Source organism: Hyperolius riggenbachi, chromosome 9 (genome assembly GCF_040937935.1).
Source record: "Hyperolius riggenbachi isolate aHypRig1 chromosome 9, aHypRig1.pri, whole genome shotgun sequence".
Classification (NCBI taxonomy): domain Eukaryota; kingdom Metazoa; phylum Chordata; class Amphibia; order Anura; family Hyperoliidae; genus Hyperolius; species Hyperolius riggenbachi.
The window spans coordinates 87,233,516-87,259,402 of NC_090654.1; the positions used below are offsets into that span (position 1 = coordinate 87,233,516).

Below are 25,887 nucleotides of genomic sequence, written 5' to 3' on the forward strand. Positions count from 1 at the left end.
CCCCCCCCCCACACACACACACACATATATAAGTAGATAAATACAGATAAATACTTGCTCTACTTACATAACATACTGTATGTATTGCACTTTCCACGTTTTGATTTTAATTATTTTTCTATAGTAAAAAAAGAGAACATCCTTCTTAGGATTCTCAATCTTAACTGTGTCTACTTTCAAGCCAATTCTGATGACATTTCCTCCCTTACTTCCCTCTGCCTCATTGTGTATGCATTGCCCGCCCTCCTACAAGCTACAAGACCAGTCTTCAGGCACTCCCACACAGCGCTGCACTAGAAAGTGCATTATCTCAGCATGAGAAATATTGGCCAATCAGAGAGGAACAGAGGTGTGAGAGGGAAAAACAGGGGGGAAAGATGCTTAATTCAATTGGGCTGCATTAGTTAAGTCTGAGGGCAAAGTAAAGAAGCAAAAAAAAGACAACCCAGCATGCCCTGCAACTTCCTTTCTGCGGAAATGTACCAAATAAGAGTCAGGTAAACTGGGGAATTATCAATTATCAACAAGAAAAGTAATAGTGATTTTAACTTTTTGGATTGCCTGGTTAACATCCTTATTACTTGTTTACCAGATAAAAAATGAGATTTTTGATTTTATGCCCGACAGTTACACTTTAAGGAAAACTAAACTTCCTTCTGAGTTACCTCAGAGCTCTATGACTACTTAAGCCCTGGAATGACAACTTATGGCCAACTTGAACTTCGGGAAAATGAGGGAGGGTATTACTTTTAGCACCTACTCTCCATTATTCACACATACAGTGATGTGAAAAACTATTTGCCCCCTTCCTGATTTCTTATTCTTTTGCATGTTTGTCACACTTAAATGTTTCTGCTCGTCAAAAACCGTTAACTATTAGTCAAAGATAACATAATTGAACACAAAATGCAGTTTTAGATGGTGGTTTTTATTATTTAGTGAGAAAAAAAACTCCAAACCTACATGGCCCTGTGTGAAAAAGAAATTGCCCCCTGAACCTAATAACTGGTTGGGCCACCCTTAGCAACAATAACTGCAATTAAGCGTTTGTGATAACTTGCAATGAGTCTTTTACAGCGCTCTGGAGGAATTGTGGCCCACTGCATCTCTGCAGAATTGTTGTAATTCACCTTTATTTGAGGGTTTTCTAGCATGAACCGCCTTTTTAAGGTCATGCCACAACATCTCAATAAGATTCAGGTCAGGACTTTGACTAGGCCACTCCAAAGTCTTCATTTTGTTTTTCTTCAGCCATTCAGAGGTGGATTTGCTGTTGTGTTTTGGGTCATTGTCCTGCTGCAGCACCCAAGATCGCTTCAGCTTGAGTTGACGAACAGATGGCCGGACACTTCAGGATTTTTTGGTAGACAGTAGAATTCATGGTTCCATCTATCACAGCAAGCCTTCCAGGTCCTGAAGCAGCAAAACCCCAAAACCATCACACTACCACCACCATATTCTACTGTTGGTATGATGTTCTTTTGCTGAAATGCTGTGTTACTTCTACGCCAGATGTAACGGGACATGCACCTTCCAAAAGTTCAACTTTTGTCTCGTCGGTCCACAAGGTATTTTCCCAAAAGTCTTGGCAATCATTGAGATGTTTTTTTAGCAAAATTGAGATGAGCCTTAATGTTTTTTTTACTTCAAAGTGGTTTGCGCCTTATATATCTGCCATGCAGGCCGTTTTTGCCCAATCTCTTTCTTATGGTGGAGTCGTGAACACTGACTTTAATTGAGGCAAGTGGGGCCTGCAGTTCTTTAAATGTTGTCCTGGGGTCTTTTGTGGCCTCTCGGATGAGTTTTCTCTGCGCTCTTGGGGTAATTTTTGGTTGGCCGGCCACTCCTGGGAAGGTTCATCACTGTTCCATGTTTTTGCCATTTGTGGATAATGGCTCTCACTGTGGTTCGCTGGAGTCCCAAAGCTTTAGAAATGGCTTTATAACCTTTACCAGACTGATAGATCTCAATTATTTTTGTTCTCATTTGTTCCTGAATTTCTTTGAATCTTGGCATGATGTCTAGCTTTTGAGGTGCTTTTGATCTACTTCTCTGTGTCAGATAGCTCCTATTTAAGTGATTTATTGATTGAAACAGGTGTGGCAGTAATCAGGTTATACACCTGATGAAGGATCAGTGATCCGTAACATGTAGTGTTTGATTCGCTTAATACACAGCAAATTTTGCAGAGCCAGTGGTGTGCCGTCTCTTTTTTGTTTTGATGCTACATGAGCTGTACGAGCAGTCCAGCTGAGGCTAGGCACCGGCCAGTGTTCAGGTAATCATAGACCTGAGAAACCGTCTTTTCCATACATCTGTTCTACAAGTGGCAGTAATCAGGCCTGGGGGTGGCTACAGAAATTGAACTCAGGTGTGATAAACCACCGTTAAGTTATTTTTTAACAAGGGGGGGCAATCACTTTTTCACACAGGGCCATGTAGATTTGGAGTTTTTTTTCTCACTAAATAATAAAATCCATCATTTAAAACTGCATTTTGTGTTCAATTATGTTATCTTTGACTAATAGTTAACGGTTTTTGATGAGCAGAACCATTTAAGTGTGACAAACATGCAAAAGAATAAGAAATCAGGAAGGGGGCAAATAGTTTTTCACATCACTGTAGTTTGGGTTTCCTTAGACCTCACCATTATCACAATGAAATTGGCCCTCTAGAGTGAAATACAATTTTGAACAAAGGTGGGAATTAGAAGCGGGGAAGATTCTTGGCTGCTGTGCCAATACTCTGGCTTTAAAATTGCCTTTAGTTGGGTTTATTTTTATAGCATTAGTTCATAAGGTCCAGTAATTACAGAAAGTGTCCAAAGCACTTTGTAAAGGCATATGTTTAATAAAGGTGCCGTTAAAAAGGGCTTGAGGTAATGTCAATAGTAGAGTATCAGTAATTTTATCAAAATTCTACTAGCCCAATTTCTGATAGTGAAAGATCGGTATAGTCTATTATCACCCTCTCTAACTTAAAACCATCCCCTAACACTAACCTTCCGCAACGTCTCCTAAAGCTAAAGAAGAAAAACAAGAGCCCCAATAGTGTATTCACTTTGTTTCAATTCACTATTACGAAATTAAGGAATAATACAAGTGTGGGTTGCCAATTTCTCCTAAAACTAACCTTACGTCACCCACAAATTCAGGCAATTTCAGTCACTCTAACCTGTGAATGTCATGGTGACTTACCTTTCGGAAGATAGTGACGGTGTTGCTCTTTATCTTGTAGTGTTTTAAAACCTCTTCTGTGTTGCTGGTTCCAAAATCCCACTCGGGGTGGTTTTTCACCAGAGTGTTGAAGTATTCTATTTCTGGTTCCTCCAAGTCCTGCAAGGAAAAGATGTGAATTAATCATTTTAATTTTTCTAAATAAATAAAAGCAGTCTTTAAATGACTGGACTGATGCATGATTATTTTCAAGTTTTTAAAAAATTGTGAAAGGAATGTGGAGGCTGCCGGGGTATTACTATAGAGGAGCAGTCCCTGCCACTGCAAGGAGGCCCGTAGCTGTGAGAGGCTACCCAACTATTCAACTTCTCTCCCATTGATACAGGAGTCCACTCTCCAGATCAGGTGGTTTTTGTGGCTACACTTGTTATGTGTGTGAAGATTTATGATGGTTACACTTGTACTATGACTCTTGAAAGATGCCCCCCCCCCCCCAGGCTGTGAGTGTCACTAAGGGAAGGGGTGAGAACATTGGAGGGGTATATCAAATTTCTTCTGGGAGGCCCATGATATGTGTATAGGCCCCATAAGATAAACATAAAGTAATAGAGGCGGCCAAAACATAAAAAAAAAAAAATTAAAATAATATAAAAAGGAGGGGTATGGTTAGCTTACCACTCCTGTGGTGAAGTAACACAAGTTGTACTCAAAAACTGATGAGAAAAAAAGGCACTTTTCGATGGTTTTGATTGACCTGATGAAGTGGGAGAAAACCGAGAAATACGTTGTCTGAACCTTTTGTGCAATAAACTCTTGAAAATCTTAATTGAGTTTTCAATTGCTACATGTGCTATTTCACCACGGGAGAAATGAGCTTACCATACCTCTCTTTTGTATATTTTTTAAATTGTTTTATACCTTGTGGGCGCCTTCACCGGTTTACATTTATACTTATCACACCTCTATCTGGTTTTGAGTAGCTCTTATCCCTAGGAACTACCCAATCTACCAGGAGTGCGACCTCTGTGGAACTTTTTAGACACAAGAGGTGGCGGGTTTTCCTTTGTAAGCCATATCAGTGGTTGCATTTCCTCCAACCCGAAACTTGTGAGTGTATTATTTCACACATATTTATCTTGGTGTATAGACATGTTGCACTATTGGCTCCTGGTGTTTCTTTTTTCTTTTGTGTCCTTTCGGTCCTTGGTTTCCTTGGTCCACCCACATCAGACATGCCCTATAGGAGGCTGACAGCTGTCTGTCATGCTGCTCTTTTGGCTTCAGTTGTTGAGTGAAGTCAGAGTGGGCTAAGAGCAACTGATCTCCATGTTTGTTCAGTATTCAGAAATGTTTAGAAACAGGGAACCAGCACAACCGCCAGGCAAATAGCAAATACACTTTTAAAAATACATTTTTTTGTGGGGATTTTAAATAGCAAAAAAAGTCCCCCCAAAAAAACCACCACCAAAAAAAATCACTTTTTCTCCTAAGTTTTTGCCTAGGTGATATTCCACACACAATAAAATGCTTTTTTTAAGCCACGAGCAAGCAAGAGTATGCACAGAATAATTTTGACATTACTTTTCATCCTACTTTTTGGTACTTTTTCAAATTTTCAAATTCAGAGTGCTGAACAGTTATTTTTTAAAAGACAATGAAAAATTATCTCCTAGGAAAAACTTTTCCTGTGGCCTCTATCCAATAAATTTTCGACGAGGAGATTATTTTTCATCTTATCCTAAGTACTTCTCCACCACAAGTTTTTTCCCTTTCAAAATCACCACAATTTTCACATCCCACTCCTTCCATTCATTCACCAATAACTTTGCCTCTACTTATCACACTGAAATGGTATGGTCCTTTATAAAAACTCAGGAGAATGGTTAAGAGGATATGGGCCGATGGCGGGCCAGTAAAAAAGGGCGCACATGGCTAGTGGAAAAAAAAGGGCGCCGCCATAGACTGCAATGCAAAATATCGGCTATTGGGCGCCCGACAGGAAAAAAGGGTGCCGAGAAATAGCGGTTACAGGGATCGTGTTAACAAAAGTTTTCGTTTACAGAATAAGGTTTATATCAAATATCGTTTACAAGTTCGTTTTGACTTCTTGTTATACTTATGTTTAGTTTATAAATTTAGGGATAGGTACAGGGAGGGTTCTGTGTGAGAGTACGATTAGGTATAGTTACAGTACAATATACACCACCAGGGAGGTGTTTAGGGTTAGGCACCACCAGGTGGGTCTAGGGGTTAGGGATAGGTACAGGGAGGGTTCTGTGTGAGAGTAGAGTTAGGTATAGATACAGTACAATATACACCACCAGGAGGGTGGTTAGGGTTAGGCACCACCATGGGGGTCTAGGGGTTAGGGATAGGTGGGTTCTGTGTGAGAGTAAGGTTAGGTATAGTTACAGCACAATATATGTAATATATACAATTTATTAAATTATGCATATTTAATCAAAGAGGGGGGTCTAGGGGTTAGGGATAGGGAGAGATCTGTGTGAGTCTACAGTTAAGTATACTTGCAGTAAAATATCTGTAAAATCTACCATTGTATTACTATGCTTAATACAAGTGTAAATATCGTTTTTTGTTATAGACTTTAACGATCGGTGTAACACAGAGAGTATCTGATTATTGGTGATCTGCAGTATCACCAAAAATGCAGACATACACCTGATTATTGATGATCTGCAGTATCATCGATAATCAGATATATCACTAACCTCTGGATACCTGAGTAATATGAGTGTTTGGTGCAACAGTAATACTTTGAGGAGAATACCTGTCAGGAGAATATCTGGGGAACAGGTATCAGGGCAGTAGGCAACACTGTCCTGGAGAACAAGCACCTTCCAGTAACCTGGGACTCTCCAGCAGGGAGGAGCCAGGCTAGGGGTAGGAAGGACCAGAGCGTGAGTGACACCAAGGGCAGGATGTCACTGACTGATCTGTGAACTATCTCTTAACTGAGAAGATAGTTCTCGAGGTCGGGCAAGCCAGGTCGGCAACACACGGACAGACAAAGTACAAAGACAGGAGACTGATTTGGTAATCCTAAGGCACGCAGAGTTTGGCAACAGAGTATCAGAAATAGCGAGGTACCGAATCAGTGATCAGAAGAGTGGTCAGGAAAGCAGAAAGTCATAACAGATAATAAACAATGCCTAGTCTTGGGTGTGAGCTCCGTGATCATCAACACCCTGGAACTAGTCTGATATATAACAGAATGGTAACACAAGTCCCTAGTCTTGGGTGTGAGGTCCTTGATCATCAACACCCTGGAACTAGTCTGAAGTATAACAGAATGGTAATACAGATTCCTAGACTTGGGTGTGAGTTCCTTGATCATCAACACCCTGGAACTAGTCTGAAGTATAACAGAATGGTAATACAAGTCCCTAGGCTTAGGTGTGAGGTCCTTGATCATCATCACCCTGGAACTAGTCTGAAGTATAACAGAATGGTAATACAAGTCCCTAGGCTTAGGTGTGAGGTCCGTGATCATCAACACCCTGGAACTAGTCTAAAGTATAACAGAATAACAACACAGATTCTGACAAAAGGTCTGAGTGCTTCCACGTAGTGATCGCAACGACAGACAACCAGTGAATGACCAGCACCCAGTATATATAGTACAGCGCTATCCAGCGCCTCCCCTAAGTGCTGGACCAATGGGAACTGGTTGCAACGTCAGCTGACCGGCTTGGTCAGCTGACTCCCTTCTGGCTGTCATAAAAGTTCTGCCTCTCAGCGCGCGTGCGCGCGTCCTTCTGAACCTGTGTGGACTATCAGTCCCAGCCACACCAGACATGTGTTGTGAACTACCCGCTGCGCTGGACGCGGAACCAGTCGCACCGCTATCAGAGCATGCGGTGGTTTCTCCGCGTTTAGCCATACTATCAGATGTAGGCCCATGCTTGCAAACCGCCGCGTTGGACGCGGAATCAGCCGCCTTGTTCTGAGCACACGCGGCAGCTTTTCCGCGTTTTCTCACAGTACCCCCCCCCTGAGGAGTGGACTCCGGACAGCTCCTACCCGGTTTCTCAGAATGTAGGGCGTGGAACTCCCTCTTTAATTCATCTGCATGCATGCGGCAATCAGGTACCCATGTTCTTTCCTCAATGCCATAACCCTTCCTGTGAACTAAATACTGCACTGAGTTCTGTACAATACGTGAGTCTAAAATCTTTTCCACTTCATACTCAGGTTGGTCATCCACCATCACAGGGGGAGGAGGAGTGGAATCGATATGCACTGCTGGCTTAAGCAGGGATACATGGAACGATCTCACACCACGCATGCTGGCAGGAAGGTCAATGGCATAAGTAACATTGTTGATTTTCCTGGTTACTGGGAAAGGACCCACAAATCTGGGTCCCAACTTGGGTGAAGGCTGTTTCAAAGCCAAATGACGAGTGGACACCCAGACCAAATCTCCTGGCCGGAACTTCCACTCTATGGAACGTTTCTTGTCAGCTTGTTCTTTCTGACTCTGAAAAGCCTTCTCTAGATTCTTTTTCACAATTCCCCAAATGTTCTTAAATGACTTTTGCCAAGCCTCCAAAGCTGGAAACGGAGTGGAAGCTACTGGCAATGGGGAGAACCTAGGCAACCTTCCTGTTACCACCTGGAATGGAGAGAATCCAGAAGAAGAGCTTTTCAAATTATTGTGTGCAAATTCTGCAAACGGCAAGAACTTGACCCAATCATTTTGTGCATCCGCAACATAACACCTTAGAAACTGTTCCAGAGATTGATTTATTCTCTCAGTCTGACCATTGGTCTGTGGGTGGTAGCCTGACGAAAATGACAGTTCCATGCCCAACTGATGACAGAATGCCCTCCAAAATTTAGAAACAAATTGGACTCCCCGATCTGACACTATATTTTCCGGAATGCCATGTAGCCGGAAGATATGCAGGATGAAGAGATCGGCCAACTCCTGGGCCGAGGGGAGTCCTTTCAGGGGCACGAAATAGGCCATTTTACTGAATCTGTCGACTACCACCCAAATGACCGACATGCCCTCAGACTTCGGGAGTTCACCCACAAAATCCATGGACAAATGGGTCCATGGTTCACTCGGGGTGGGTAAAGGCTGCAATGTTCCCACAGGTGCCTGACGGGAGGGTTTACTTCTTGCACACACTGCACATTCTCTCACATACTCCTTGCAGTCAGTTGCCAATGAAGGCCACCATGCACACCTAGCAACAAGGTCCTGTGTACTGGTGGCACCAGGATGTCCAGCATTTTTGTGGGAATGGAACATCTGCAATATCTGGAGGCGAAATGGCAATGGTACAAACATGAGACCCCCTCAGGCTTTCTCTCAGGGACATCCTGCTGGAAGGGACTTAAAGTTTCAGTCCAGTTCCTCCATGTCTTTGTGGCTGCCAACACCAATTTCTGTGGGAGAATAGTCTCTGGGTCTGAGGGCTGTGCTGTCTCTGGTTCAAAACATCTGGATAAAGCATCTGCTTTAATGTTTTTACTACCCGGGGTATACGTAATTATAAATCTGAATCTCGAGAAAAACAGTGACCACCAAGCCTGTCGGGGACTCAATCTCTTAGCCCCCTCGATGTATTCCAAATTTTTGTGATCAGTGTAAACTGTAATCGTATGTTCTACTCCTTCTAGCCAATGATGCCATTCTTCAAAAGCCAATTTAATGGCCAGGAGCTCCCTGTTGCCTATATCGTAGTTTTTCTCTGCGGGTGAAAATCTACGGGAAAAATAGGCACATGGATGTAACCTTCCCTGCAACCCAGAACGCTGAGACAGCACAGCCCCTACCCCGACTTCTGAGGCATCAACCTCTACTATAAAGGGATAAGAGATGTCGACGTGTCTCAAAATGGGTGCAGTACAAAACAATTCTTTCAGGGCGGAGAAAGCAGTCAGAGCCTCGGGGGACCAGTGGTTAGTATCTGCCCCTTTCTTTGTAAGGCTGGTGAGGGGTGCGATGACTGTGGAGTACTCCTTTATGAACCTTCTATAGTAATTAGCGAACCCTAAAAATCCCTGGAGAGCCTTCAGTCCCACTGGCTTAGGCCACTACAAAACAGCAGAGACTTTGGCAGGGTCCATAGAAAGGCCCGAGGTAGAAATTATGTACCCCAGAAAGGCGACAGATGTTACCTCAAAAATGCATTTCTCCAACTTGGCATATAACATATTTTGTCTTAGCTTGTGCAACACAAACCTGACATGATCCCTATGCTCTGAGAGATTAGCTGAGAAGATTAGTATATCATCCAGATATACAAGGACAAATTTGCCCAAAACCTCTCTGAACACCTCATTAATGAGTTCCTGAAAGACGGCTGGGGCATTACACAACCCGAAGGGCATCACCAGGTACTCGTAATGCCCATTGGGTGTGTTAAAGGCCGTCTTCCACTCATCGCCCTTTCTGATCCGCACCAGGTTGTATGCACCCCGCAAATCCAATTTTGAAAAAATCTTAGCATTGGTGACCTGAGTAAATAAATCGTCTATCAAAGGTAATGGATAGCGATTTTTTTACTGTGATTTTATTCAGGCCCTGATAATCAATGCACGGCCGAAGTCCTCCATCTTTTTTCTTTACAAAAAAGAAACCTGCTCCAGTAGGCGACCGGGAAGGGCGAATGAACCCTTTAGCTAAGTTTTCACGGATATATTCCTGCATGGCCAATTTTTCAGGCCCAGATAAATTGTAGAGATGACTTCTAGGGGGCATATAACCAGACCAGACATCGATAGGACAATCAAAAGGGTGGTGTGGAGGAAGTTTATCGGCTGACTTAGGACAAAACACGTCCGCAAATTCAGAATACTGATCTGGCAATCCCTCCACGTGAATCTTGGTCTCACCCAAGGTTACCTTCGCTAAACAATGATGAAAGCAATGGGAAGACCAGCTCGTTAGCTGACCAGTAGCCCAATTAATCTGAAGTGAGTGAAGTTGTAACCATGGCATGCCAAGGATGATCGTGGAGGTTGTCATACGTAACACAAAAAAATGCAAATCTTCTCTATGCAACACCCCAATAGTGACTCCCACCTCTGGAGTCTGCGACAGAGGACTGTTACCCTGCAGAGGGGAATCATCCACTGCAGTAACTTGAATCGGTGGTTTAACCGGGGTGAACGGAATTCCCAATTTCTTAGCAAATTCGTAATCCATAAAATTAGCCGCTGAACCTGAGTCAATGAAGGCTTCAGTGACTTCAGACCTATCTTCCCACGAAATAGTACAAGGAAGAAGCAAACGTTTATCATCTAGGGGTAAAAATTGTACGCCTAGGGTATTACCCCCAACTACACCTAGGCAGTAGCGTTTCCCGATTTCTTAGGGCAATTCTGCACTCTATGACCCCCCTCTGCACAATACAGACAGAGCTGCTCTGATATTCTGCGTTTCCGCTCCACCTGAGACAATTTAGACCGACCAATCTGCATTGGCTCAGGGGGAGGTGACGCGGGGGGAGGTGGAGTTACTGGAGGCGCAGCATGGGACACCATTCTCACGTGGTTTTTACCCCGGGTCTGCCTCTGATAGCGCAGCTGGCGATCTATCCTGATGGCCGATGAAATGGCCTCATCGATGGATTTGGGTTCAGGCTGACTTAACATAAGATCAGAGACCTCGTCTGACAACCCTGATAAAAAACAATCTAAAAGGGCAAAAGTATCCCACCTGGCCGATACCGACCATCTCCTAAATTCAGCAGCATAATCTTCAACCGGACCCTTGCCTTGACGCAAAAGTTTGAGCTTCCGCTCAGAAGTCGAGGCAATGTCTGGGTCGTCGTAAATTACAGCCATAGCTTTAAAAAATTCTTCTACAGAGACCAGGGCCGGGTGACCGATGGGAAGACGCCCAGGTCTGGGAATCGCCAGATAACAAAGTTTTGATAAATGTAAACCTTTGGGCCATAGTGCCTGAAGACTTAGGTCTTAACTCAAAGTATGATAACACTCTACTTCTAAAATTTCGGAAGTCAGATCTGTGACCAGAAAATCTTTCGGGTACAGGCATACGCATGTCTGTACTAGGAGGGGATCGCACTTCATCCACAGCCGTCTGGAGGGTTTGTACGGATCCAGACAAGGCGTCTATTAACGTCTGGTGGCTACCCAGCACTTGGTTGATGTTATCCACCGAAGTGGTAAGTGTGCCCAGACGGCTGGTGAGCGCGTCCATTTGTGTTTGGTCTGCCGTTCTGTAACGATCGGTGTAACACAGAGAGAATATGATTATTGGTGATCTGCAGTATCACCAAAAATGCAGACATACACCTGATTATTGATGATCTGCAGTATCACAGATAATCAGATATATCACTAACCTCTGGATACCTGAGTAATATGAGTGTTTGGTGCAACAGTAATACTTTGAGGAGAATACCTGGGGGACAGGTATCAGGGCAGTAGGCAACACTGTCCTGGAGAACAAGTACCTTCCAGTAACCTGGGACTCTCCCGCAGGGAGGAGCCAGGCTAGGGGTAGGAAGGACCAGAGCGTGAGTGACACCAAGGGCAGGATGTCGCTGACTGATCTGTGAACTATCTCTTAACTGAGAAGATAGTTCTCGAGGTCGGGCAAGCCAGGTCGGCAACACACGGACAGACAAAGTACAAAGACAGGAGACTGATTCGGTAATCCTAAGGCACGCAGGGTTTGGCAACAGAGTATCAGAAATAGCGAGGTACCGAATCAGTGATCAGAAGAGTGGTCAGGAAAGCAGAAAGTCATAACAGATAATAAACAATGCCTAGTCTTGGGTGTGAGCTCCGTAATCATCAACACCCTGGAACTAGTCTGATATATAACAGAATGGTAATACAGATTCCTAGACTTGGGTGTGAGGTCCTTGATCATCAACACCCTGGAACTAGTCTGAAGTAGAACAGAATGGTAATACAAGTCCCTAGGCTTAGGTGTGAGGTCCTTGATCATCAACACCCTGGAACTAGTCTGAAGTATAACAGAATGGTAATACAAGTCCCTAGGCTTAGGTGTGAGGTCCGTGATCATCAACACCCTGGAACTAGTCTAAAGTATAAAAGAATAACAACACAGATTCTGACAAAAGGTCTGAGTGCTTCCACGTAGTGATCACAATGGCAGACAACCAGTGAATGACCAGCACCCAGTATATATAGTACAGCGCTATCCAGCGCCTCCCCTAAGTGCTGGACCAATGGGAACTGGTTGCAACGTCAGCTGACCGGCTTGGTCAGCTGACTCCCTTCTGGCTGTCATAAAAGTTCTGCCTCTCAGCGCGCGCGCGCGCGTCCTTCTGAACCTGTGTGGACTATCAGTCCCAGCCACACCAGACATGTGTTGTGAACTACCCGCCGCGCTGGTCGCGGAACCAGTCGCACCGCTATCAGAGCATGCGACGGTTTCTCCGCGTTTAGCCATACTATCAGAAGTAGGCCCATGCTTGCAAACCGCCGCGTTGGACGCGGAATCAGCCGCCTTGTTCTGAGCACACGTGGCGGCTTTTCCGCGTTTTCTCACATAGACGCTATTTGACGTTTCATTTTAGAATTCATTTGTTGTTATTGACCAGGGGTAGGGATCCTATGGCTCGGGAGCCAGATGTGGCTCATTTGATGGCTACATCTGGCTCACTTACAAATCAAGCAGCACAGCTTAGTGCGGCAGCGCAAGTAAACTTTTCTAAATAGGCATGCTACGGCTGTAGCATGCACTAATAACTTACTCACACTCCCCCCAAAACTAACAGCTGCTCCAATTGTCCCACTCTGGACCCGGTCTGGTTTAGTAGCTTTGTAGGACGAGGTCCCTGCACTTTTAATGGTCCAATAGGCTGCCTGTCACTTCACAGGCAGCCTTTTGGGCCAAAATTCAGGGATCTCATCCTACAAAGTGAATCAACCCCCAAGTCAGCTAGCTAATCATACAAGCTGTTAGTCTGTATTCCTCCTGTCTGGCTCTCGGGGAAATTGCTGATGTGGCTGAAACCCAATGTAACGATCGGTGTCAGCAAGAACAGATTTTCTAATTACTGGTGATCTGCAGTATAACCAATAATACAGACGTTATACCTGATTTTATGGTGATCTTCAGAATCACCAATAATGCAAGTATAGCAAGACACAGGACACCCAGGTGTAAGATAAGTGTTTGGTGCAACCGTAAATATAGATAGAGATACCCACTATCCCAGAGTAGCTGGAAGAGGAAGGTATCTCTATAGAACACTGGAATCAGTACTCCAGCAGGCTGGAGACACAGATGAATTAGTGATCGGTTCACCCGAGGAGCGGGTGATGCACAGTAAGACAACGTATACTGATCACTCGTGGAGCGGGTGATTTAGACTGTACTGCAGCAGGTGATCACCTGAGGGGCAGTAGATCAAGACTGCACTGCAGCTTCTGATCACCTGAGGAGCAGGTGATGAGGACAGTACCGTAGTAACTAGTAACCTGAAGAGCAGGTGATTAAGACTGTACTGCAGCTATCAACCTGAGAAGCAGGTGATTAAGACTATACTGCAGCTATCAACCTGAGGAGCAGGTGATTACTAAACTGAGAATCCCTCACCAGAACTAAGCTCACTGGTGAGGGTAGAAGAGTCAGACAAGCAGGATCTGCAACACACGGACAGATACAGTACAAAGACAGAAGACTGGATCAGAGTGAGGTATAAGCTGAGTCGGCAACAAGATCAGATAGGCATAGGCACAGAATCAGAAGACAGAAGAGTAGTCAAGGCTAGCAGAGGGTCATAACAAATAATACAATGCAATTAGTACTTTAAGCTATCAACAGAATCTGGCTAAGTGTGGATCCCCAGCTCCTGCTGGTTCTAGCACACTTTCGGATCTGACTAAGGTCTGAGTGCTTACACGTAGCATTTGCAACAGCAGACGAAGAGCAACTGACAGGCAGGTCCTATATATACTCAAAGTGCTCCACAGCGCCGCCCTAGTCACTCAGCCAATCCGAAGCACAACTGAAGTCAGCTGACCGGCTGATCAGCTGACTCCCCTTCTACTTGCATAAAGGTCCTGTCGCCTGGCGCGCACGCGTAGCCCTCAGTCTATGTGCAACTAAGGGACCAGGCAAAACTCCAACATGTAACTGCGCAGCGGAGGCCGCCGGCTGAGACGCGGATACGGCTGCCATGCCACTCACCGCCGTGGCGGCCTCTCCGCTTACAGTACCCCCCCCTGAGGAGTGGACCCCGGACACGTCTTACACGGCTTCTCAGGGTGTAACTCGTGAAACTCTTTTTTTAGCTCCTCAGCATGCATGCGGTAATCCTCAAGTACTGCACAGAATTCTGCACCAACCGAGAATCTAAAATCTTCTCGATCTCATACTCAGGTTGGCCGTCAATTATCACAAGGGGGGGGCGGGAGAGGAATCCACATGCACGGCAGGCTTCAGCAAAGAAACATGAAATCATCTCACACCTCTCATGCTAGCTGGGAGATCAATCACATATATCACATCATTAATCTTTCTGGACACCGGATATGGGCCTACAAATCTGGGTCCTAACTTAGGTGATGGTTGCTTTAAGGGCAGATGACGAGTAGACATCCACACCATGTCTCCTGGGGAAAACCTCCACTCTACAGACCGCCTCTTATCCGCCTGTTTTTTCTGAGTCTGGAAGGCTTTTCCCAGATTCCTTTTAACTAACACCCAAATCTCCTTTAATGCCCTTTGCCAATCCTCTAGAGCCGGAAAAGGAGAAGATGCCACTGGTATTGGAGAAAATTTGGGAGATCTCCCCGAAACCACCTGGAAAGGAGAAAAACCTGAAGAGGAACTCTTTAGGTTATTATGTGCAAATTTTGCAAATGGCAGGAACTTTACCCAATCTGACTGTGCATCTGCCACATAACAACACCTAAGAAATTGCTCCGGGGACTGGTTAACCCTTTCGGTTTTTCCGTTGGTCTGTGGGTGGTAGCCTGATGAAAACGACAGGTCTATTCCGAGCTGGTGGCAAAAAGCTCTCCAGAATTTAGACACAAACTGGACTCCCCTATCTGACACCACATTCTCCGAAATGCCATGCAACCGGAAAATGTTCTGAATTAAGAGATCAGCTAATTTCTGGGCCGAGGGGAGTCCTTTCAATGGGACGAAATGAGCCATTTTACTGAACCTATCAACTACCACCCAGATGCCCGTCTTGCCCTCAGACCTGGGAAGTTCTCCTACAAAGTCCATAGACAAATGAGTCCATGGTTCACTTGGCACTGGCAACGGTTGTAGCGTACCAACTGGTGCTTGACGAGAGGGCTTATTTCTTGCACACACAGAGCACTCTCTCACAAACTCTTTGCAATCAAGTGCCAAAGAAGGCCACCATACACATCTGGCCAGTAGGTCCTGAGTTCGAGCAGCCCCGGGATGTCCTGCATTCTTATGGGCGTGAAACAACTGTAGGAGTTGTAAGCGAAAAGGAAGTGGCACAAACAGTACCCCCTCAGGCTTCCCTTCTGGGATATCTTGCTGGTAAGGCCCTAGAGTAAGCGCCCAATACTGCCAGGTTTCCGTGGCTGCCACCACCAGTCTTTGAGGTAAGATGGTCTCAGGGGTTGATGGCTAAACTGTCTCGGCCTCAAAGCACCTAGACAATGCATCTGCTTTGACATGCTTACTTCCTGGAGTATACGTTATAATAAATCTGAACCTTGAAAAGAATAAGGACCAGCGAGCCTGTTGGGGGCTAAGCCTCTTGGCCCCCTCGATGTACTCCAAATTTTTATGATCAGTATAGACTGTAATCGTATGTTTTGCCCCTTCAAGCCAATGGCGCCATTCCTCAAAGGCTAACTTAATGGCCAAGAGCTCCCGATTGCCGATATCGTAGTTCCTCTCGGCGGGAGAGAACCTACGAGAAAAGAAGGCGCAGGGATGTAGTTTGCCTTGAAGGCCAGAGCGCTGAGACAGCACAGCCCCAACCCCAATCTCTGATGCATCCACTTCAACAATGAAGTGGAAGGTGACATCTACGTGTCTCAAAATGGGGGCAGGACAAAATAACCTTTTCAATGTAGCAAAGGCAGACTGTGCCTCTGCTGACCAATGGTAAGTGTCAGCCCCTTTCTTGGTAAGGTTGGTGAGGGGTGACACTACAGAAGAAAATCCTTTGATGAACTTCCTGTAGTAATTGGCAAAGCCCAGAAACCTTTGGAGTGCCTTCAATCCTACAGGTTGAGGCCACTTCAATACAGCAGAGACTTTTTCAGGATCCATGGAGAGACCTGAAGTGGAAATAATATATCCCAAGAAAGGGACTTTAGTGACTTCGAACAGGCATTTCTCTAACTTCGCGTACAACAAGTTCTGCCTCAATTTTCTTAAAACAAACTTCATGTGTTTCCGATGTTCTGTCAGATTGGGTGAGAAAATCAGTATATCATCCAGATACACTAACACAAATTTTCCTAGAACTTCTCTTAAAACTTCGTTGATCAACTCTTGGAAGATGGCCGGAGCATTACACAACCCGAAGGGCATGACCAGATACTCGTAGTGCCCGTCGGGCGTGTTGAATGCCGTCTTCCATTCGTCACCGTCCTTAATGCGTACAAGGTTGTATGCACCTCGTAGGTCCAACTTAGAGAAATTACTGGCATTGGTCACTTGAGCATACAAATCGTCAATAAACGGCAGTGGATAACGATTCTTTACTGTGATCTTATTCGACCCCTGATAGTCAATACAAGGTTGAAGCCCACCGTCCTTTTTCTGTACAAAAAAGAACCCAGCCCCTGCAGGTGACCGGGAAGGATGGATAAAGCCCTTGGCCAAGTTTTCCTTAATGTATTCCTGCATCGCCAGCTTCTCTGGCCCCGACAGATTATAAAGATGACCTCTAGGGGGCATACAACCTGATCTTAGCTCTATGGGACAGTCGAAACTCCGGTGTGGTGGAAGTTTCTCGGCTGATTTGGGACAAAACACATCAGAAAATTCTGCGTACTGCACTGGCACCCCTTTCACCTGAACCTTGGTGGCGCAAACAGCAACTTTCTCCAAACAATGATGATGACAATGGGCTGACCAGCTCCGTAGCCGACCTGAAGCCCAGTCGATCTGAGGGGAGTGTAGTTGCAACCAGGGCATACCGAGGATTATGGTAGAAGTTGCCATTTGCAGGACAAAGAACTGTAGTTTCTCCTTATGCAGAACCCCTATTTCACACAATAACAAGGGAGTCTGGGAAAGAGGCTGTCTACATTGTAATGGAGAGTCATCTACTGCCCTGATCAGAATCTGACGGTCTAACGGGAGTAAGGGAATCCCCAATTTTTTTACAAAGTCATAATCTATAAAATTGGCTGCATAACCTGAGTCTACAAATGCTTCTGTGGGCGTGGCCCGACCCTCCCAGGTAATGGAGTAAGGGAGGAGCAAGCAGTTATTATTTAGAGGTACCAACAGCTCGCCTAGGGCATTACCTCTGACTACACCTAGGCGGCAGCGTTTCCCGACATTTTAGGGCAATTCTGGACAATGTGACCCTCCTCAGCACAATATAGACAGAGTCTCTCTGACCTTCTGCGATTCTTTTCCACTTGCGTTAACCTAGAATGACTGATTTGCATCGGTTCGTCTTGTGGTGACGGGGGTGGAGAAGAGGCGTGGGGAATAGATCTTACAGCATTTTTTCCACGGGTTAGTTTTTGATAGCGAAGGCGGCGATCAACCTGCACTGCCAATGAAATTGCCTCGTCTAGGGATTTAGGCTCAGGATGCCCTAGCATCAGATCAGAAACTGCATCGGACAATCCTGACAGGAAACAATCTAATAAGGCATACGTTCCCCATCTAGCTGACACAGCCCACCTCCTAAACTCTGCGGCATAACTCTCCACCGGATTACGACCCTGCCTGAGAGTCTTTAGCTTCCTCTTAGCCGTGATAGCAATATCCGGATCATCGTAAATAACGGCCATGGCCTTAAGAAACTCCTGAACTGAGGATAAAGCCTTATGCTCTGCATGTAGACCATATGCCCATGTTTGTGAATCTCCTGACAAAAGGGTCTTTATAAACGTTACCCTCTGGTTCTCAGATCCTGACAGATTAGGCCTCAACTCAAAATAGGATAGCACACGATTTATAAAATTCTGAAAGTCAGATCTATGTCCAGAAAACTTTTCGGGTACGGACATGCGAAGGTCTATGACTGGAGGGGATCGCACTGCATCAATAGTCGTTTGAAGTACCTGAACTGTCCCAGACAGTTGGGTGATCTGAGTCTGTTGGGTATTGATCACCCCGGTAAGATTGTTTACCGCGGTGGTCAGGACTTCAACCTGACTACGCAGTGCGTTCATAATGTTTGGTCTGCTGTTCTGTAATGATCGGTGTCAGCAAGAACAGATTTTCTGATTTTTGGTGATCTGCAGTATCACCAATAGTACAGACGTTATACCTGATTATATGGTGATCTGCAGAATCACCACTAATGCAAGTATAGAGCAAGTAAGATACCCACTATCCCAGAGGAGCTGGTAGAGGAAGGTATCTCTATAGAACACTGGAATCAGTACTCCAGCAGGCTGGAGACACAGATGAATTAGTGATCGGTTCACCCGAGGAACGGGTGATGCACAGTAAGACAACGTATACTGATCACTCGTGGAGCGGGTGATTCAGACTGTACTGCAGCAGGTGATCACCTGAGGGGCAGGAGATCAAGACTGCACTGCAGCTTCTGATCACCTGAGGAGCAGGTGATGAGGACAGTACCGTAGTAACTAGTCATCTGAGGAGCAGGTGATTAAGACTGTACTGCAGCTATCGACCTGAGGAGCAGGTGATTAAGACTATACTACAGCTATCAACCTGAAGAGCAGGTGATTACTAAACTGAGAATCCCTCACCAGAACTAAGCTCACTGGTGAGGGTAGAAGAGTCAGACAAGCAGGATCGGCAACACACGGACAGATACAGTACAAAGACAGAAGACTGGATCAGAGTGAGGTATAAGCTGAGTCGGCAACAAGATCAGATAGGCATAGGCACAAATAACAAATAATACAATGCAATTAGTACTTTAAGCTATCAACAGAATCTGGCTAAGTGTGGATCCTCAGCTCCTGCTGGTTCTAGCACACTTTCGGATCTGACTAAGGTCTGAGTTCTAACACGTAGCATTTGCAACAGCAGACGAAGAGCAACTGACAGGCAGGTCCTATATATACTCAAAGTGCTCCACAGCGCCGCCCTAGTCACTCAGCCAATCCGAAGCACAACTGGAGTCAGCTGACCGGCTGATCAGCTGACTCCCCTTCTACTTACATAAAGGTCCTGTTGCCTGGCACGCGCACGTAGCCCTCAGTCTATGTGCAACTAAGGGACCAGGCAAATCTTCAACATGTAACTCCGTGGATACGGCTTCCATGCCGCTCACCGCCACGGCGGCCTCTCCGCTATCTATTACACCCAAGAGAAGCTGAAGATGTGTCTGACACGTCCGTTGCCCAGAGGCTCAACTGTATACACATCACCATGGCAACAGGGATGTGAGCCCTACTGTCCCAGTTTGAAACATATTGTATGGCTCTCACGGAATTACATTTTAAAATATGTGGCGTTTATGGCTCTCTCAGCCAAAAAGATTCCTGACCCCTGTTATAGACAGTATTTTGCCGTTTAATTTCCGTTGATTTAACCTATTTAGCACTACATTACAACCTATAATTTCGGCTATATCCTGCGCCCTTTTTTCCAGGCTCCCTTTTTTGATACACGTGGCCGATGGACCTTAGTCAATTGGATTTTTTGCTCAAGTTCTATTCTAGGAGATCATTGTTCATCTTCTTTTTAAAATAACTTTTAAGCACTTAACAAAAATAGATGAAAATACTATCAAAATTGAGTATTGTCTTGTTTCCTGGTGACTTTAATTTTATTGATATGAAAATATCACCTAGGAAAAAACACAGGAGAAAAACTTAATTGAATAAGGGCTGTAACATATGTTCAATCAACTCGTTTACACAGATTCTTCTGTTCTAAGACGGCAATCATGTATTTTCCAAGACTTTGTCTATATTCATAACTATATGATATGGATTTGGAACTGGAACCAAACATCCTTCCACTGAAATAGTATTTATTTATAAATTTGCACAAGAAAAATATGAGTACAAATATGACCATAGCTCACCACAAAGAACCCAATCACAGCAATGTCCGTAGAATGAATGAATGCTTCGGCTGAGGCTACGTCAATCAGCTCTATAGCTTTTTTCTCTGAAGCTGCAGACAAAAAAAAAAACATGACTTTACTGGATACTAAAATTACTTTATTAATGTTTATCGACAATGATATGAATAAAACAGTTATACAGGACAGGTGGTATTTATAGTATTATCCATTTCTGACAGGCGGCAAGGATGTTACACTAGAGGAGGCCCCAGTGTGGTCCCAGTTTAGAGTAAAACACAGTATAGAATAGAAAATGTAATTAACTATTCCACACCACATTTACAGGACAGAAAATAGACTTAGCACTGCAGCGATGATGGTACAGCAGGTTTCTTTTCATACAGGATATTCATGTGACTATATATCACAAACATGTGTCCAGTAACAGAACTAATAGGAAAATACCTACAGGACAGTGACAGAGCATCTCACAGCCACCAGTGCCCTAGTTGGGCTCTTTGACTTATTTCAGTCCAGCTATTGTACTGTAAATATCAGGTTCAGTTTTATGTGGTACAAATGCTATTTTTAAAGAACAATTACAGATCTATGTTGCTGCCCCGACCGATAGGGGCATATAAAATTGAAACGTTTTTTATATGCATCCAGATAATTAATCAAGTAGTCACACACCTTCCAATAAAAATAGTAAGTACTCAAACATTAAATAGCTAGGTTTGCCAAGATAATAAAGTAGCTTAGTCCCCTTATATACATAAATTAAGTAGCCCTGTCCCTCAGATAACAGAATTTAGTAGACATGTGCCTCTAGATGTTAGTATAAAGTTTGCCATACATCAGGTGACTTGGCAGCTGATCGACCATCCAATTTAATAATTATAATAGAATTGGATGAAAATCGGTGCCATGTCCAACGGACAAAGCGACCAATTTCAGGATGCTGCAAGATGTCGGGCTGAAGTTGTCCGATTTCGGAACGACCGACAAAACAATGAAACCCCGCCGCTGCCGCTGCAATGTATAAATGTGCCCCCCAGGACAGATAATATATAAATGCACAGACGTGGCAGGCTCAGCTGATTCTCTGAAGATTTTATGCTGAAATCGGATGGAAATCGACCTGTAGTATATGGGCAGCTTCAACAAAGAAACAAATGTATCTCTAGTCAGATTCGATTAGAGATAAATTTGTGTCTTTGTCAAATCTGCCCATAATTGTCAGGTGTATGGCAACCTTAAGGTAGTCAGATGTGCACCACAAATTTAAAATGCGCCAAACATTACCCTACAAAGGTATAGGTAGCCAAATGTATCCCCCAAGTATAGGGAGCCAAAGATTTCCCCCCAACTATACGTTGTCCTCCAATGCAGGTAGCCAAAGGTGTGTCCTCCAGTATAAGATAGCAAAAGGTGTCTTCCCTCAGTATAGGTAGCGCCCCACCCATAGGTAGCCAAAGCTGTGGCCCCAGCATAGGTAGCCCACCACCAATTGGTAGCCTAGAGTGTCCTCCCAGTACTGGGAGCTCCCAAACCCATAGGTAGCTAAAGGTTTCCTCCCAGTATAGGTGACTACCATAGGTAGCCAAAAGTGTTCCCCAATGTAGGTAGTCCCCCCTCATAAGTAGTTCCCTTCCTAAGTGGTTCCCTCCCCCATAGACAGCAAAAGGTGCCCCGATATTGGTAAATCCCCCCCCCAGGCAGCTAAATGTGCCCCTGTATAGGTAGCCCCTCCCCCAACATTAACATGTATATAAATTATTTTTTTTAATATGTGCAGAGTGTGGGAAATAAAAAAAGATGTGAGGCCCCCCTCCAAAGCCTTGTCCCCCATGCAGGCTGGGATAGCCAAAATGTGGAGCCCCGGCCACGTGGGGCTTTGCACCCTGAGCTATACCAGTCCGCATGGTCTATGGTATGGGGGGGGGTGGGCTCTGGAGGAGAGAGGCGACCAAGCCTCCCCCTTCTCACTGGAGCTTTGTCCAATCCATGGACAAGGGGCTCTTCCCCACCTCTGATGCCCCAGGAGGAGGTGGGGGCCAACGACGCCCTGGAGCTGTTCATGGTGGCATCAGGGAGTCCCTCCCCAGGAGAAATGAGTATAGGGGTACATAGTACCCCTTACCCATTTCCATAATGGGTTAAAAGAAATAAAAACACAACCACGAAAAAAAGTCCTTTATTAGTCTTAATTAACTATGAATACTTACCTTTAAAAAAAAGTTCCCACACCAATATCCTCAGAAATAGTCTCATGCCAATATCTCCTAAACTTGCGACCTTGCTTGAAGATCTCTGCCAGCTGCCGCCACACATGATTACTCCCCGCCACAGCTCTCAGCTATGCAACCTTAGGAGGGAGCACTGCCCCTCCTGAGGCTCCACCACCGGCTCCCTCTGTTCTCCCTACCCCCCACACCTATCACCCCCACTCATGCTGGCACCTATTTCATCCATGGGTGTACTAGGTGCCTACATGGATGGGGGTGTAGGTGTGGGCAGGTGGGGAGGACAGCGGGAGCCGACGGTGGAGCTTAAGCAAAGGAAGGAGCTCTTAGCTATACTAATGTAGCTGAGAGCAAAAGAATCTTTAAATTTCCCTCCAGGGATCCCCATTGGTCTATTAACAGACCAATGGGAATCAGGAGTATTTCTCTTGTCTCTCTCTCTTTTTCTTCTTGTTCCCACTGTCCTCCTTAACAAACCCTGAAAATTTGATGTTTCTATCACTTACATGGGCTATTAAGTCGGCGGTAATTGACTTTAATGTTAAATGCGATTGCAAATTTTTGACAAAAATATTTGCATTGAAGCCAATGGGTGAACGGCCAATGTTCGCCAGGAACTGTCTGCTGGTGAACTGTTTGAGCCATCACTAATAAACATCCATCAGTATTGGTGATGTTGTTTAAAGAGAAACTCCAACCAAGAATTTAACTTTATCCCAATCAGTAGCTGATACCCGCTTTTACATGAGAAATCTATTGCTTTTCACAAACAGACCATCAGGGGGCGCTGTATGACTGATATTGTGGTGAAACCCCTCCCACAAGAAGCTATGAGGACCGAGGTACTGTTGGCAGTTTCCTGTCTGTGAACCTTGTTACATTGTGGGAAATAGCTGTTTACAGCTGTCTCCAACTGCCAAAACAGCTAGCAGCAGCTACATAACCTGCCCTCAGTAAAAATGTCACCATGTAATAAATGGCAGAATGTAAATCGGGGAGAGGAAAGATTTTACAATGAGCAAACACTGACTAAATCATTTATACATAATTATTGTAAAAATGAAGCACTTTTTTATTACATTATTTTCACTGGAGTTCCTCTTTAAACTAAACATCAAATGTATGTTTCTGTACTTGTGCCACTGGTTTTCCTGATCTTGTATTTGTTGAACTGCTCATATATCTATGCTCCCCATTATTGTATGTTTTTGTACAATGTATAGCGCTACGGAAGATGTTGGCACTAAATAAAGAAAAACTAATAATCATTTTATTCTCAATAAAAATTGAATTTACTTTATTAAATTTATAGTTGGTAAAGGAACAGTATTAACATTCTTAAGAGCCTTTTCTGCATATGGAAATCTCGACAAGACATATATTTTAGGCAAGAAAGCTTTGTAAGTATTACAGGTCCCTCTGTGCGGGAAATTAGCAGCCGAGTCCCTGGTGTCACTTCCGCTACACGCTGTGGAGTAGCAACTTGTAACTTTTGCATAGGCTGCCTAACAAGACTCAAGGGTGGCTTAATATTCTCTCAGTGAAAGCCAATTCTCCCAGTTTAATGACAGATGATTATATGCATCTTCTGCATTCACCTGGGACCTCATAGATCTGTCTCTCTACACCGGACACCACTGGGATAGGAATTTCATGTTGTGAAGTGTAGCAGGTGGTTTGTCACAAAAATAATGAACGCTGAAAAGCAGTAAATAATGAAGACTGAGCCAGGGGAATGAGGCTAATTCATCTGGAGGAATATCAAGTCAAAAACTAAATCTTAACATCTTGCTGGTGTATGTAGAAGACTTGCTAGTAAAGTCAATAACAAGTAAATATGTGAACGTTTTATTGATGGTTGTCTTCTTATCCCCGCCCTGCACACAGATCAGTGATCTGGACAACTACAAGGGCAAATACCAGCAACCTGAGGAAGGTGTCACTGGCAACGTTAACTAAACTATTTACACTTGCTAATACACATAGATATCTGCCACCACATATTTTTTAATAGAAACATGACCACACCAGATCAGCAGTGTAGCTGTGGTTCTAACCCTTTTTAACCATTTGACGACCGTTCCACGCCAATAGGCATGAACGCGGCGGCAGCCCCGGGACGGCTCAGCGGCAATTGGCGTGATGTACTGGGGGCGTGTTTTGCAGGAGATCGCGTGCTACGCTACATCATCGGTCCCCCAGCGCTGATCGCCTCTAGGAGACTGTTAGAGGGCGAAACCGCCATCTATTTACAATGTACAGCTCTCCGATCTAAGGCTATGCTGTACCGGGGACAGCCGTGTCACTCGGCTGTCCCCCTGGGAGGCTCAGGAGCGATCGGCTGTCATAGGCTGATGCCTATGACAGCCGATCACTGTGATTGGCTGGAAGGAGGGAGGGAGTAAAAAAAAACTATTAAAAAAAGGACAAATTTATTTAAAATAAATAAACAAATAAATAAATATCCCGGCAGGGATCAAAGCCCACCAACAGAAAGCTCTGTTGGTGGGCAGAACAGGGGTAGGGATCACTTGTGTGCTGAGTTGTACGGCCCTGCAGCGAACCCTTAATGCTGCAGTAGCCTGAATTGTAAAAAATAGCCTAGTCACTAGGGGGATGTAAGCATACAGTCCTGAAGTGGTTAAGCAATATAGGCAACACTAACTTCTATATTTCCGAGAAAATCATGCAGACTTTGCTATTTAATTTTTACTGTGGCCACTTTCACACTAGAGCGTTTTTACTGCAGGGTAATGCTAAAGCAATGAAAGTCTATGGGAAATTTTATACCTGATGCAGTGTGATAAGCCGAAAGTATCGCATCTGACACAAATGCATCAGTGTGTTATGGGTCAACATCTGCCTGTTTTTAGCATTGCGGTACGATTCACCGCAATCAAATGCTGGTTGCTGGTGTGAAACCGGCCTGTAGCATTTCAACTGAAATATTCAATTTTTTTCACTTCAGGTTCCCTTTAAGGCAGGGCCACTTGTGGGAACATGTAAAATATATTTATAAAGATGTTTTTTTGCGAAATTCAAAGTTTTGATGGAAAAATGTATTTTTTGATCTCTGCTGCATTTTAGAGCAATCATGTTATTCATGTTAAAGGGACTCCAAAGGGGTTAACAAAAACAAAATCAGGACTTGCCTGGGGCTTTCTCCAGCCCACCGTAGGTCGGGAGGTCTCCCGGCATCCTCCTGGCTCCTTTCCCGATCCCTCCGCAGAAATCACAACCGGCGACACCGGGGCCGAGTGTTGCACTGACACTTCCTGAACGATGACGCTCGTCGTAACTCAT

The 25,887-nt window shown here is 44.6% G+C and overlaps 1 protein-coding gene across 1 annotated transcript in view; it reads right to left on the minus strand.

The window, feature by feature from the left end:
- ERP27 (endoplasmic reticulum protein 27) overlaps positions 1-25,887 on the minus strand; it is a 40,453-nt gene extending 14,566 nt beyond the window's left edge. Inside the window, exons 1-3 of the mRNA XM_068254840.1 lie at positions 25,737-25,887; positions 20,357-20,448; positions 3,198-3,335 (exon numbers count right to left, since the gene is read on the minus strand). Coding sequence (XP_068110941.1) covers positions 3,198-3,335; positions 20,357-20,448; positions 25,737-25,887 — 381 coding nt within the window. The remainder of the gene's footprint in view (positions 1-3,197; positions 3,336-20,356; positions 20,449-25,736) is intronic.